This window comes from Delphinapterus leucas, chromosome 4 (genome assembly GCF_059928025.1).
Source record: "Delphinapterus leucas isolate spDelLeu-1000000601 "Yukka" chromosome 4, BTC_Dleu_Yukka2, whole genome shotgun sequence".
NCBI lineage: Eukaryota > Metazoa > Chordata > Mammalia > Artiodactyla > Monodontidae > Delphinapterus > Delphinapterus leucas.
The window spans coordinates 84,396,334-84,411,652 of NC_143132.1; the positions used below are offsets into that span (position 1 = coordinate 84,396,334).

The following is a 15,319-nucleotide window of genomic DNA, read 5'->3' on the forward strand; positions in this document are numbered from 1 at the left end:
GAGTATATAAGAAGTTACTGGCCAATAAATACTCTAGTTTGTAAGGAATGATCTTGAAGTGAAGAAGACCATAATATTTTTATTTGTTAAACATTACATAAGACATTTTTTGTATTAGAGACTGATGTGGTGGTACGTTTAGATGTGTAAGGATCTGGATAGGGACCACTATGATTCCTTTATGTTACGACCCAATATATCAGACAAACAAATAACGAGTACACAAATAATCTTACTAAATGTTTTTGATGTCATTTCCTGGCATTTGCTTCATCCTCATCTCATCCGCTGCTGCTAGAAATTACTAGAAGATGAAATGCTAAACGTTTTTAAATTAACCCTTTCCCATGATATGCTGCTTACTTATCTAATCTCCCTTTAACTTGATTTTAGTCCCTCCCCCAAGCAATTCTCACTTAAAAGCGATTGGATAATACAAATTTATTCTTACCTTACAATTTCTTCCATTTGTTGAGTTATTATCATTCGTCCCATGAATCTATCAAAGAATTCACTATGTTACAAAAAAACTAATGAATGATACATTACTTATGACATCAATGGGTGGAAAATTTTAAGACAGTTCTGGCACTATTCTTAGATATGAAACAAAACCAACCTTTTGCTTATATGAATGGTCCAATATTCATGTTAGAAATTACAAAGGTAAATCAGTCATTAAGCTTTAAAAAATTAATATTCTTAGAGTCCCAGGGAGCGATCAGTGGTGCTGTTTGCCTTATCATCCTCTTCTGCGTCACCCCTTTCCCGTTCCTGAACTGTTTTGTGGAGGAGCAGTGTAAAGCCTTCCCTCACTACGCAGTGTGCTCCTTGCCATCTGCTGCATAACCTTCCTGGGCTTCGCAGATGATGTACTGAATCTGCACTGGCGCTATAAGCTGCTGCTGCTGCCCACAGCTGCCTCACACTACTTCTCCTCATGGTCTATTTCACCAACTTTGGCAACACGACCTTTTTGGTACCCAAGACTTCTGCCCAATTCTTGGCCTGCATCTAGACTTGGGGATCCTGTACTATGTCTACATGGGGCTGCTGGCAGCGTTCTGTACATGACCCACGTCAACTTGCTACTTAAAGTCTTTGGGCCCATGCATTAGAGAAACCTCACTCTGTTCCTGCTGCTGCTACATGTCATGCGCAGTGTTGTCACCTTCTCCAATGGGTACCAGCTTGTCCAACTCTTCTGTGATGTCTGAGTCCCCTAATCCACTGCCCTTTGCTTCACAGCCTCCAGGGTTCCTGACTCAGGCTGACCTCTTCTGGATCAAGACTGCCTCTGGGCTCAGGCCTCTCCCACCCTTCATTCTCCTTCAGATTTTGTACTCAACATTTCCTTTCCCCTGTGATAATTGACATCCTGGGCTTTTCTTGCCCTCTAATGACTACTGATTGGACTTTGCCTATGGCTTTCTTCAACTTGCCACTCTCCCCTCTCCGTCCCATCTCTGCGCCCTTCTAAGGTGGGATACTGTAGCTTTTATGCAGTTACCCACAACTCTGACACTCAAGGAATATGTTGGGCCTGGGGATAGAGGACACAGGCTCCTGGCTGGGGATAAGGACACAGGCTCAAAGATGACTTGACATTTGACTATAAATTAAGTATTCTGGTGATTAAGAGCAGACTGGGGGCGCCAGGTGTTCCAAATGGTGACAAGAAAGTATTGTCTTTAAAAAATATATATATATATTCTTGCCATCTCTACTCCAGCTATAAGCAAACTAATGAATGAAAAAATGTTTTCAAAATGGCAATGCAAATGTAATATATTATTATGATTATCAGTTTGGTCATGATGAGACTTTATAATTGCTACACAGAGATGCATATATTATTTAGCCAACAATGAATGCTCATACATTTTTATCACAGTTTACTAAATAAAGACTCCGGTAACCAGAATCATTCATTCACTCATTCACATACGTATTCATGCACTCATTTATCCAACAAATATTCACTGAGCAACTACTATGTGTGAATTATGTGCGGAGGGTAGAGTAGTAAGTAAAAAAACTATTAGTGACCTCCAGAGCTTCTTTAACTTTTGGTTTCCTGAAATTTAGAGTAAGTGGCCTGTTGTTATAATGAATTTTCATAGCCTGGCCTTTTAGTTCCAATTTCCACTACCAAAACAGCTCCATAGCACAAAGTCAACTCAAGTGAAAAATTACTTTCTATAATAGTGAGAGGTAAATTCTGAGTTGAAGCAAATTCTGGGCAGAGCCTCATGTTACTCATTTAACTATGCAAAGAAGTATTAAGCATGACTTTCCAAATGTCCCCTGTTATCCCTCCTGTTTCCAGGTTACAGATGCTTTACCCCTTGTAGACTTTGGATTCATTATTTCTCGCTAATCTCTTACTTCTTATTCCTTCAGCCTCCTGTATCAGGGAGAAGCACTGCTTTTTTTTTTTTTTTTTTTTTTTGCTGTGCCGCGTGGCATGCGGGATCTTAGTTCCCCAACCAGGGATTGAACCCATGCCCCCTGCAGTGAAAGCATGGAGTCTTAACCACTGGACCGCCAGGGAAGTCCTGCTTTTTAATTATCTCCACTTAACGGAATTTTATGTAGCTCTGGTTTGAGCCTCAAACTTTGGATTTAGATTCAAAGAGCCAATTCAGCTGGTGACTCCTAGGCCCTGTTCAGAGATAATGTGTGGTCAGTCTTTCGATTTTCCTGAGCCAAATGGCAACAAGAGACCTGTTCTCCTTCATTTTATCTGTCCCGTTATCCTTGATTCTAAAGCACTTCTTGTATTTGTTCATGCCAGTACCATGCTGGATTAGCTCATTCTGCACTTTCCATAGCCCTTTCTCCAAACCCACACTATGATTTGTTTCAAAATGGAAAAGAGCTTTATTATTCTTTACTGATTATAAAGACTGAATACACTCAAATACACATACTTTATAAAATGATTCAGACGATGTAAAAAGACGACAAAAAGGGAACAACAATCATCAGTAACCCCACTACTCAAATAAAACATTATTAATATTTTGAGGTATGTTTTCCAGGCTCTTTTTCCATGCACATATAAATATGTATGTATCTTAAAAACAAAAATGGGATCATATCATAAATACTGTTGGTAATATTTTCTCCCCACTTAACATGTCCTGTGAAAAATACAGATTCAGGGCTTCCCTGGTGGCGCAGTGGTTGAGAGTCCGCCTGCCGATGCAGGGGACACGGGTTCGTGCCCTGGTCCGGGAAGACCCCACATGCCGCGGAGCGGTTAGGCCCGTGAGCCATGGCCGCTGAGCCTGCGCTCCGCAACAGGAGAGGCCACAACAGTGAGAGGCCCGTGTACCGCAAAAAAAAAAAAAACAAAAAAACAGATCCACATCATTACTTTTAATGGCCACACATAGCATTGTATTTTGGGGTCACTGCATAATTTATTTAAGTAATTCACTACTGACAGAAGCTTAGGTTTTTTCCCAACTTAATGGATAGTCTAAACAATACAGCCCCAAACAAGCCAGTGTACATATCTTTTCACATTTGCATTAAGATATATTTCTTTTTTGCAGTATGTGGGCCTCTCACTGTTGTGGCCTCTCCCGTTGCGGAGCACAGGATCTGGACACACAGGCTCAGCGGCCATGGCTCACAGGCCTAGCCGCTCCGCGGCATGTGGGATCTTCCCAGACTGGGGCACGAACCCATGTCCCCTGCATCAGCAGGCGGACTCTCAACCATTGCACAACCAGGGAAGCCCAAGATATATTTCTAAAAGCAGAATATCATTATTTTGTTAGGAAAAATTCCTAGAAGTAGAACTGATGAGTTGGAGTCTACAAAAAATAAAGAGAATAGAAAGAATTAAAAAGAAAGAACAAAAAGGGCAAAGAAGCCAAGGAAAGAGACTATGGAGAATACTGTGAAATAGGCACCTGCTAGAGGCTGTACCTAAACAGAAGACTCTCCTAGTTTTTATTTCTTCCAGTGGTTGGGCAGAGATAATTTCTTAACCGTACTCTAGCCTCTCCTCAATAAGCTGTTAGAGTTTTCTAAAAGGAAATAATGTGGACTTCCCTGGTGGCGCAGTGGTTAAGAATCCACTTGCCAATGCAGGGGACAAGGGTTTGAGCCCTGGTCCGGGAAGATTCCATATGCGGCAGAGCAACTAAGCCCGTGCACCACAACTACCCGTGCACCACAACTACTGAGCCTACGCTCTAGAGCCTGTGGGCCACAACTACTGAGAGTGCGCTCTAGAGCCCACCAGCCACAACTACTGAAGCCCGTGCACCTAGAGCCCGTGCTCTGCAACAAGAGAAGCCACCGCAATGAGAAGCCCGTGCACCACAACGAAGAATAGCCCTCGCTCGCCGCAACTAGAGAAAAGCCCGTGTGCAGCAACAAAGACCCAATACAGCCAAAATTAAGTAAGTAAATAAATAAATTTATTTAAAGACAAATAAAAAGGGAAATAATGTAACCACTGTTAACTAATAGGTAACTGGGAAGGAACTGACAATATTCAAAGGAGAAAAATTAATAAACACAGAAAAATGTTCAGCCTTTCTTTTTTTTCTTTCCTTCCTTTTTTTTCTTGGCCGTGCTGCATGGCTTGCAGGATCTTAGTTCCCCAACCAGCGACTGAACTCAGACCCCGGGAGTGAAAGCGCCGAGTCCTAACCGCTGGACTGCCGGGGAACTCCCTGCTCAGCCTTTTTAGTAAAACAATAAATTAAAACTAGTTTTAAAACTATAAAACTATTATCTACAAAATCAGCAAAAATTTTAAAACTATAATACTTAATACTAGGGACTTCCCTGGTGGCACAGTGGTTAAGAATCTGCCTGCCAATGCAGGGGACACGGGTTTGAGCCCTGGTCTGGGAAGATCCCACATGCTGCAGAGCAACTAAGCCTGTGCGCCACAACTACTGAGCCTGTGTGCCACAACTACTGAAGCCTGTGCACCTACGGCCTGTGCTTTGCAACAAGAGAAGCCATCGTAATGAGAAGCCCACACACTGCAACGAAGAGCAGCCCGCACTCACTGCAACTAGAGAAAGCCCGCGCACAGCAACGAAGCCCCAACGCAGCCAAAAATAAATAAATAAATTGTAAAAAACACGAAAAACAAACCTTCATACTTGTAACATTTTGAAACAATAATAAGCCTCATAAACTTATACTTAGCTCATAGCAATAAAAATTAATCCAATGTTTTTGGAAAGTAACGTGTCAGTAGGTTTAATAAAGGCCAAATTCGATTAGGGTTTTAATCTAATAATTCCACTTTTGCAGGTCTGTCTGTTCTTAGGGAATAATCTAGTATTAGATTATTAACTCTAGGAGTCAGGAGCTATCACTGTTTCCTTACTGCTGCATTCCCAGTATCTAGCACTATGCCTCAGTTATTGGAGGCACTCAATATATGATGAATAAATGGGCAATAAAAATGTTCTCAAATCCTTTGATTAAGTAATACTGTGGAACTCTTATCATTCATTTACTCATTCAACAGATATTTATTGAGTGTCTATTCTGTTCTAGGTATTTCAATTCAATAGTTAAGTGAATTGTAACACACACAAATCTTAGTTGCATATATCACAGAATTCAATAAAAGGAAAAACTTAAGTGCATAAAATTAAGTCCATAAAGATATTTATTCTTTTCAACTGTCAACAAACATGTAGTAAGGCCTCCTATATGCCAGATCTGTTCTAGGTGCTTGGGATACATCAGTGAACAAAACACACAAAGATGTCTGTCCTTGAATTTATAATTTAGTTGGAGAAGGAGATAATAAGCAACAAACATAATAAATAAGTACATTACATAGTATACTAGAAGGTATTATGTGCTATTAAAAAAAAGCAGGAGAGGGTAAGAAGGATTAAGTCACAGTATTAAATAGTCAAAGTAGGCCTCACTGAAGAGGTGATTTTAAGCGAAGACTAGAAGGTGGTAAAGGAGTTAGATAAAGAACAGCTAGTGAAAAGGTAGAAGTGGATATGGCATTTTCAAGGGAAAATAAGGAGGCCAGTGTAGCTGGAGGGTGAGGCAAGAGGGAGAAGGGTCAAAAATTAGATCAGAGATCAGCTGGGGATGGAGGCAATCAGTAAGATCATTATAAAGATATGAGTGAGACAGAAAAGCCATTGTAAGGTTTGGGCAGAGGAATGCCATGATCTGACTCACATTTAAAAAGGATGACTCTGGCTGCTTTTGTGAGAACAGACTGACTGCAAGGGAAAGAAGAGTAAAAGCAGAAAAACCAGTAAGGAAGCCTTTGATAGCAGTAATCCAAGCAGAAGATAATGCTGGTTTGGATCAATTTAGTAGCAGAGAAGGGGGTGAAAGATGGTCAGGTTTTGGATGTGTTTTGAAGGTAAACCAATAAGATATTCTGATGGATTGGGATGAGATGTGGCAGAGGAGGTGAGAAGAGGTGAGCAGAGAGGGGATGAAGGAGTCATGGCTGACTCCAGGGTTTCTGGCCGGAACAACTGAAAAGATGGACTGTCATCAGCTGAAATGGGAAAGGCCGTTAGCATAAAAACTTCTGGAGGAAAGATCAGGAATTCAGTTTTCAACGTGATTAATTTGATATTTTTTACTAAATATCCAAGTGGAATTGTGGAACAGGAAGTTGGATATAAGAATCTGAAGACTAGGGAAGAAATCTGGGATTAAGATATAAATTTGGAGTCATCAGCATATAGATGGTTTTGAAAGCCATCAGCCAGGATGAGATCACAAAGAGTGAGTTCAGATGGTGAAAGGTATAGGTAGAGGAGGGAAGAGGACTGAGGATAGTCCTGGGGCACTCTAACATCAAGAAGTCAGAGAAGAGGAGAAATCAGCCAAAGAGATTGAGAAGGAGGGACTACTGAAGTAAGAGGAAAATCAAGAGAGGGAGATGTCTTGGAAGCCAAGTGAACAAGTTGTATCAAAGAGGAGGGAATGATGAACTATCTAACTACTGGATTCTGAGTTGGTGAACTTACATGTAATAAGGTGTCATGCAATATTTCTAATAGCAAAACAATGGAAGAGTTAAGTATGGAATGACTGGGGAACCGTTAGGTTCTAGTACGTTTACTTAGACTATTATGCAGCCATTAAAAAAGATCATTACGAATACTGTGTAGTAAGATGGAAAATACTTTAAAAAAACCACAAAGGCAATCATATTCTTTCAAGAAATATTAGAAAATATCGAGAACAAAAAAGGTGATTAAAAAGCAGCTGAAATCGTGCCACCAAGAAATAAATACTAACATTCTGACATGTAATTCCTCTAGGTTTTTCTTTCTCTCTATACCTATTTATTTTTTCTATCTAACTACTTAACTACCTATCAAATACACATACATACATATTTCTTTTTATATAATTGGGATCATATGAGACTACAGCTCTATAACATTTTATTCAACATTGTATTTCAGTATGTTGCTATGTCATTAAATTCTTTGAAAGCATCATTTTTATTACCTACCTAATTCATCTTACATCTATACCATAAAGCCATTTAAGCATTCCTCCTACTTGGACATTAAAAATTTTAAACATCAATATTTCCCTTATAAATAGCATATAGTATAGTACAGTAAACTGAAAAAATACAGTCAGAGATATATAAAATATCTTTACAGCTGTGAGTTCCTCAAGGATGGAAACTGTGCTTATTAATCTTATTTATCACTTATCATAATGAGCACAAAGGTGCTCAACAATAATTTGTTGAATGAATGAATAAAAACAGCAATAAAAATTTTAAAGTAGTGGCATAATTAATTATGAGTTATTTTTCTATTACAAAAGTCTTCTGTAGTCATTACATTTGTATTTAAAAAAACCCATATACTTTCAGTAAGGAAGAGGAAAAGAGAAAATAAAGAGGAATACCTTATATTCAACAGTGAATTATTTCTTATTTAAAAAAAATATTTTTAAACTTTCTCCCCATTTTCCAAGTAATGTAAAACCACCCACCAAAGCATTAGTTACATTTGATCTCATATTAATCTTATGCTTTCTTAATGCTGCATCATTTTCTAGTTTTTAATACTAATCTTTTAATAATTCACCCTTGTCTGAGACTTGGAAATAACAGCAATAGAGAACTCTTAAAGTACTAAATTCTTCACAGTTAAATCTATCTTATAATTTAAATGCTCTTAAAGCATAGAACTCCAAATTTTTACAGTTAATTGGAAAACTCCATATTGTATCCATATTTGACTTTGATGAAAATGCAAGATTTTTATAATATCACATAGAGAAAACTCCATTATAAATATATGGATCCAGAATAAAGATATGTAAGACATCTGAAAAATCCAATGACTAGTGATAAGATTTTAAAACATTTCAACCAACAAATGGAGATGGAGAATATGACAAGAAGCTGAGGGTAATTTTTACAATGTGGTTATAATTTATATTCTATCACCGGTTATTGAGTAAAAATGAGTAGTTTCTCATGGAAGTCTTTAATAATAAAAAGTTGTTTCCATTCCATAGATCACAATAATTAGCACAGCACTCACTGAAAGATGACTTACACTGTATTAATATTTAGTAAATTGTAATGTTAAAAGGAGTTAGTTCCTATTGAACATAAAGACATGGCCCTTGCCTTCATGGAGCACATATATACACACGCACGCACACACACACACCATTAGATTATTTTCTTCTAAGGAAATAATCTTATTTCTGTTGTAACTACTACTATAGTTATAAAGTTTATTGCTATTGTTATAAAGCCAATTCATACCAAAGTAGAAGGTAATAGGAAAGAACACGTGAATAAAAGCATGGCTTTTGAATGAATACTTTGGCTTAGAATTCTGGCAAATTCTGCTTTTAGCTTTTTTCCCCTTTAACTGATCTCCCACCTTGCTCCCCCCAATAATGTCAATTAGCTAACTATCTCAGTGCACGTTTATCATTGTAAAAATGAAATCTGTAAACAGAACTTAAAATGAGCATGGTGATTATCACACCATACCTGTACAAGTCTGCTTCTGGTTGCTGACATTCTATCACAGCTATAAGAGTGTCCAAATTGGCAACTGTCTGTAATACTGCTGTTTCTGGAACTGCCACATGGGTCTGAAAAACAGAAAAATTAAATCGCAGTTTCGAGATCTACATGGGACTTTAGATAACATTTATTTCAAACCTCTTTTACATATGAAATTACAGCATTCTGTAGCTGAGATCACTTAGCTAGATGGCAGAAGAGAAAGAAGAATGTAAAATAACAAGTAGTAAAAGGAGCTACTGTGATTACCTGTCTACAGAGGACATTTGCATACCAGGAAATTAAGTCTGTGTTAACAATCATTACTGCTCTAAGTTTATTATAAAAAATTTAATAGGGGGAAAAAAGTGTATCAAATAAAATCCTTGATTGTATTAATACTTAGAATATTGAGAAAAATGTAAATGTGTCCCGTTATCTAAAAAAGCACCAATGTATTAGAAGATTATTTTTTTCCTAAAAACACTTTTCGCTTTTCTTAAACTTGACTAAATTATGTGAGGCTCCCCTTGAAGTAAATGTATAATAACATTATTTCTTTAAAAAAAAAACTTAACTTTTAAAAAGTTTCAGTAATTTAAAACATTTCTCCTTTATCAGGTCAAACTTTATTACCTTAACCAAAGGAAAATATTACTATAATCCAAAGACATTTTGTTCACCAAGAGCGACACTCAAACATAAGCATGTACAAACCTTCAGGTTAGTTTCTCCATCCAAGCTAGCAGTTGTAACATGACAAGAACCATCAAGTCGATCTGAGGACAGAAGCACCAAATCTGCAGGGAAAATTTCATCTTTGGCTACTCGAACAATATCACCCACCTATGAAGAATTTTGGGGAAAAGTGGATATACAGATTTTAAAAGGCAAAAACTTAATTTTAGTGAGTTCTAAACAAGTGGTCTATCATAATATTTTCATGTAGGAAAGCAGACTTTTAACTAAAACAATCAGAGAATTTGTGATTTCAAAATATTATTGATTTCTATTATTTACTAAGTGCATACCCGAATGTTTTTTGATCTAGTTTTTACAAGGCCACCACTTCGAACAACATAAACAGGAGCTCCATTTACTTCATTATCTGAGTTATGTCTTAACCAATCTTCATATCCCTGTAAACATCAAAAGAGTAAAAAATGCCCCTCTTAGTATTAGAAGATACTTTTTATCAAATGAGAAAAAGAAACATAAAAATTTCCCTCAAAGATATCATTCATTAGAATTACGTTAGGCTACCTGACTCAGGTATTTGACATTCATCACTACTAGAAACACTCTTTTCTCTTGGTTTTCATCACATACATGTTCCTGGTTTTCATACTATCTCTCTAATTACTCCTCCTCAGTTTCCTTACAGGAGGCTCCTTCTATGTCACCTTAATGGGCCTTTTTTTCACCGTTCACTTTCTCATTACCAGATTTCTTCTATCCCTGTGTCTTCAAAAAGTTCTGAAATTTAGGGACTCCCCTGGTGGTGCAGTGGTTAAGAATCTGCCTGCCAATGCAGGGGACACGGGTTCAAGCCCTGGTCTGGGAAGATCCCACATGCCGTGGAGCAACTAAGCCCGTGTGCCACAACTACTGAGCCTGCGCTCTAGAGCCTGTGAGCCACAACTACTGAGCCCATGAGCCACAACTGCTGAAGCCTGTGCACCTAGAGCCTGTGCTCTGCAACAAGAGAAGTCACCTCAATGAGAAACCCACACACTGCAACGAAGAGTAGCCCCCGCTCGCCGCAACTAGAGAAAGCCTGCGCACAGCAACGAAGACCCCATGCAGATAAAAATAAATAAATAAATAAATAAATTTATATAAAAAAGAGGAAACATAAGCATTTCACAAAGAATCCTTTGATTAAATGTTAAAGAGTGGTAATTTTTAAAAAATATTTATTTTTTATTTGCTTGCACTGAGTCTTAGTTGTGGCAGGAGGGCTCCTTAGTTGTGGCTTGTGGGCTCCTTAGTTGTGGCTCACTAGCTCCTTAGTTGCGGCATGCATGTGGGATCTAGTTCCCTGACCAGGGATCAAACCCAGGGCCCCTGCATTGGGAGCGTGGAGCTTTATCCACTGGAGAAGACTTATGCTATTTTAGAGAAAATTCAAGCACTCAGAGGTATAGCACAAGTATAGACAGTGGAATGATATCTAAGAAGTAACATTAAGTGATAAAAGTAAGGTACAGAATGTGTTGTAGTCTATGCTATCATTTGTGAAAAATATATGCTTACTAATGTGAACACTTTGTATAGATACCTGGACTAATGTACAAATAATGGCTCCCTCAGGGGAGGAGAACTAGGAGACTAAGGGATAGGAGCATAAGAGACTTTTACTATATGTTATTTAATTAATTTATTTATTTATTTGGTTTACAATAGCCAGGACATGGAAGCAACCTAAGTGTCCATTGACGGATGAATGGATAAAGAAGGTGTGGCACATACATACATACAATGGAATATTATTACTCAACCATAAAAAATGAAATTGAGTTATTGGTAGTGAGGTGGATGGACCTAGAGTCTGCCATACAGAGTGAAGTAAGTCAGGAAGAAAAAAACAAATACCGTATGCTACATACATATGGAATCTAAAAAAAGAAATTAAAAAAAAAGGTTCTGAAGAACCTAGGGGGAGGACAGGAATAAAGACGCAGACATAGAGAATGGACTTGAGGACACAGGGAGGGGGAAGGGTAAGCTGGGACGAAGTGAGAGAGTGGCATGGACATATATGCACTACCAAAAGTAAAAAGCAGCTCGGTGCTTTGTGACCACCTAGAGTAGAGGGGTGGGAGAGGGAGGGTGGGAGGGAGGGAGACACAAGAAGGATGAGATATGGGGATATATGTATATGTATAGCTGATTCACTTGGTTATAAAGCAGAAACTAACACACCATTGTAAAGCAATTATACTCCAATACAGATGTTAAAAAAAAAATTATTTGGCTGTGCTGGGTCTTAGTTGCGGCATGCGGGATCTTCGTTGCAGCATGCAGGATCTTTAGTTGTGGCATGTGGGATCTAGTCCCCTGACCAAGGACTGAACCCAGGCCCCCTGCATTGGGTGCACACAGTCTAAACTGCTGGACCACCAGGAAAGTCCCTATATGTTATTTTATACTGTTTCCATTTTTTAAAACTATGTGCATCTATTACCTAAAACTATTACATTATAAAATATAAAACAAATACTAAAGATTGCTCTGAAGGTCTATGCTTTTCAGGGAGAATCCTTTTGGGAAAGCATTTTTAAGACACAAATTATGCTGGCTCAATTTAAGATGTGGTATGTCAATTTTAGAGAAATTTAATTGAGAGTCAAAATACCGTTCCTGAAACTGTCAAAAAGCATACTTTTATAGTCAGATGACATCAATAAAGCAATAACTTTAAAATTATCTTTTTCTGAAGTTATCATTCCATTTACTTCCATTGACAAATTTAAACTAAAACAAAAATGTATTAGAAATCTTTGGCTCACAAGTACAAATGAAAAAGTATCATTACATACAATCTATGATACAAAATAGACTGCTTTTTCACAAGAGCAGTCATAAGTAGATTTACTTAGGGTTTTATTTTGATTTTTTAAAAATTTGTTTTGTTTTGTTTTTAGCAGTTACACAGCGATTTTATAGTGCAGGGATTTCAAGTGCTAACAAAATTTCTGATTTTTCAATTGAAAACTCTAGAGACCATTTCTTGATGTTTCCTACCCTGGAAAATGTTGTTTCCCTTGATTCTTCAGACTCTGTTGTTCTTACATTCCTAATTACCTTTCATATCTTGCTTACTATTATTCTTTTGTGTAGATACACTTGTCTCCCAAAATCCAAATATATATCAGCAACAACTCTAAACAGTTGGGGAGGCATACAGTTAAAATCTTTTTAAACAGAAGTTCACAAACTATAATTCATCCTACATGTCACTGCCAGATTAAGCTTTCCAAAACACTGTTTTAATTCACTATCCTGTTCAAACCCCTCCTGACAACTCTCAAAGAGTCTTCCAGCCTCTTTAATTTAGTACCAACATCCATTTCCAGTATGTTATCTTTTAGTACATTCCTACACAGGGTCAAACATTAGTCAGATATGTCATTCCCTAAAATAAGTCTTGCCTTTTCTTCCAGTTAAGCCTTTGCTCAAGTTGTTTGTTTCTATCTCACCTTCTTTACCAACTATCATTTTATCCATATTCCAAAGTCTCATCTCTAATAATATTTCTTCCATGAAGCCTTCCTTGATTATCCAGATGAAGTGTTCCACCCTTTCTCTGAATACCTACAGCTCACTGGCTCTTTCTATGATCTTATTAAACTATAATTATTTTTGTATTTGGTCTTACCTTCTCTACTTCATACGTTTTAAGCTCATACAGGACAAAGATTATGATATTTACCAGAGCACTATATCTTGCATTACACAACTAAAGAGAAAACAATTTGCAAATATAGTTGGAAGAAGTTAAAAAAAAAAAAATCTAACAACTTCATTCATATTAAAGTATAAACCAGGGCAAGAAATATTACAACATTTAACATTGCCTTAAAAATATTCAAGAGATTCATTCATTCATTTATTCACCTATCAAACAAATATTTATTGAAGGCCAAATATGTGCACAGCCTTGTTCTGGTCACTGGTAATAAACTAGTAATATAAAACAAAGTCTCTGCCCTCATAGAACGAAACATTCAAATGAAGACGACAGACAAACTAATAAACAAGCATTTATTCAATAGAACCATAGGTAGGCAAAAATGATATGAAGCAAAAAGACCAGAGTAGGAAAGGAGAGAGTGACACAGAGGTCAGGAAAAACCTAAGATATCCAAGTGGAAACAGTTGTATTTCCAAGCACAAAGAGTTGTATATGTGTGTCTGGAGTTCAGAGCATAGTTTCAGGATACATGTAAATTTGAGACCCATCAACATATAAATGGTACCTTAAGCCACTAGATTGGAAGAAATCACCAAAAAGGAAACTATATATAGAAAAGAGGTCCAAGGGACAAATGTGTGTTACTTTGATAAAATAAATGACATCTACAAAGCCAAGTAAATATGTAATTGCATTAAGTGATGTGGATGCTTACTGACTTACACGAATTCTCATCTCCAACAGAACACTGAATATAGGGAAATCAAACTTAGAACGGTAGCATGGTATTCTGACACACTAAATAATGCAACTGTTAATCTACAGACTCCCCTTACCCATATCATGTAAGTAATAAATATACTACATCTCAGAATTATAAAATGTTTTCCAATTTTGTTTCCATGTCAATTTCCACCTTATCCCTAAATCTTATATAATGAATATTTATCATACTGACACAAGAAAATTCAAATTAACTCCCTTTCAGGAGGAAGGGTTCAGTTCTGTATAACTGAGCCTCTGGCCCAATATCTTCTCAAAGATATTTTGAGAAGTGGTAGTATATAAACATGACATTTCTAGGAATTTTTAAACTTCTTGTCATGTTTATCCAATAATACTGTTCTTCTATACCTACATTTTTTTTTTTTTTTTTTTTTAGCGGTACGCGGGCCTCTCACTGTTGTGGCCTCTCCCGTTGCGGAGCACAGGCTCCGGACGCTCAGGCTCAGCGGCCATGGCTCACGGGCCCAGCCGCTCCGTGGCACGTGGGATCTTCCTGGACCGGGGCACGAACCTGCGTTCCCTGCATCGGCAGGCAGACTCCCAACCACTGCGCCGCCAGGGAAGCACAATATACCTACATTTTAATATCAATTCAAGATCTGGTGGAAGCTATTTCCCCTAGAATACTATTTTACATAAAAATCGACCTCACCAGAGGAAGTTGTAAAAAGTAGGAAAGCACTGTATAATTCTTATTCAGAAATGTTCGTGCCAGAAGTACATGTTCCGCTCCTTATAAACATATCCCCTTTGAACTGTATTTCCTTTAAATACGACCAAACTCTGCAAAGATGATTATAATAATTAATCTGTTTCATATATGAATTGGTTTGTACATATAAAATGCTTGTTTTTGGATGCTCCCTAGGTGTATCAAAGGAACGACATATTTTAACAATTGTAATCATCCCATCAGTCACCAGGTACCTGATAACGATGGCTTAATTCAGTTTAATTTTACCATAGGCAGAATCAAATAAATTTCTTCTTATGAAAATTATTTTCACAACAATAAATCTTACTTTGGAGTGGAAATATTAGGCAACTTCTGAATGACTTGGGAGAAAAATAACAATACAAAGTATTTC

At 37.4% G+C, this 15,319-nt stretch overlaps 1 protein-coding gene and 1 long non-coding RNA gene across 7 annotated transcripts in view; both read right to left on the minus strand.

Annotated features, from left to right (window-relative positions):
- Positions 1–15,319, minus strand: part of ATP11B (ATPase phospholipid transporting 11B (putative)) — a 149,315-nt gene that overhangs the window by 102,990 nt on the left and 31,006 nt on the right. For all 6 annotated transcript variants that reach the window (XR_016393062.1, XR_016393061.1, XM_089910787.1 and 3 more), the window contains 4 exons: positions 10,060–10,167; positions 9,746–9,874; positions 9,014–9,117; positions 452–499 (listed from right to left, as the gene is read on the minus strand). Coding sequence is in view for 4 of the 6 variants with exons in the window: in XM_089910787.1 (XP_089766913.1) it covers positions 452–499; positions 9,014–9,117; positions 9,746–9,874; positions 10,060–10,167 (389 nt within the window). In the remaining 2 variants the exon portion in view is untranslated. The remainder of the gene's footprint in view (positions 1–451; positions 500–9,013; positions 9,118–9,745; positions 9,875–10,059; positions 10,168–15,319) is intronic.
- Positions 11,871–15,317, minus strand: LOC149749381 (uncharacterized). Its single transcript, XR_016393068.1, has 2 exons — positions 14,884–15,317; positions 11,871–14,778 (listed from the first exon to the last, which is right to left on the minus strand). It is a non-coding gene; the product is annotated as an uncharacterized LOC149749381 (long non-coding RNA).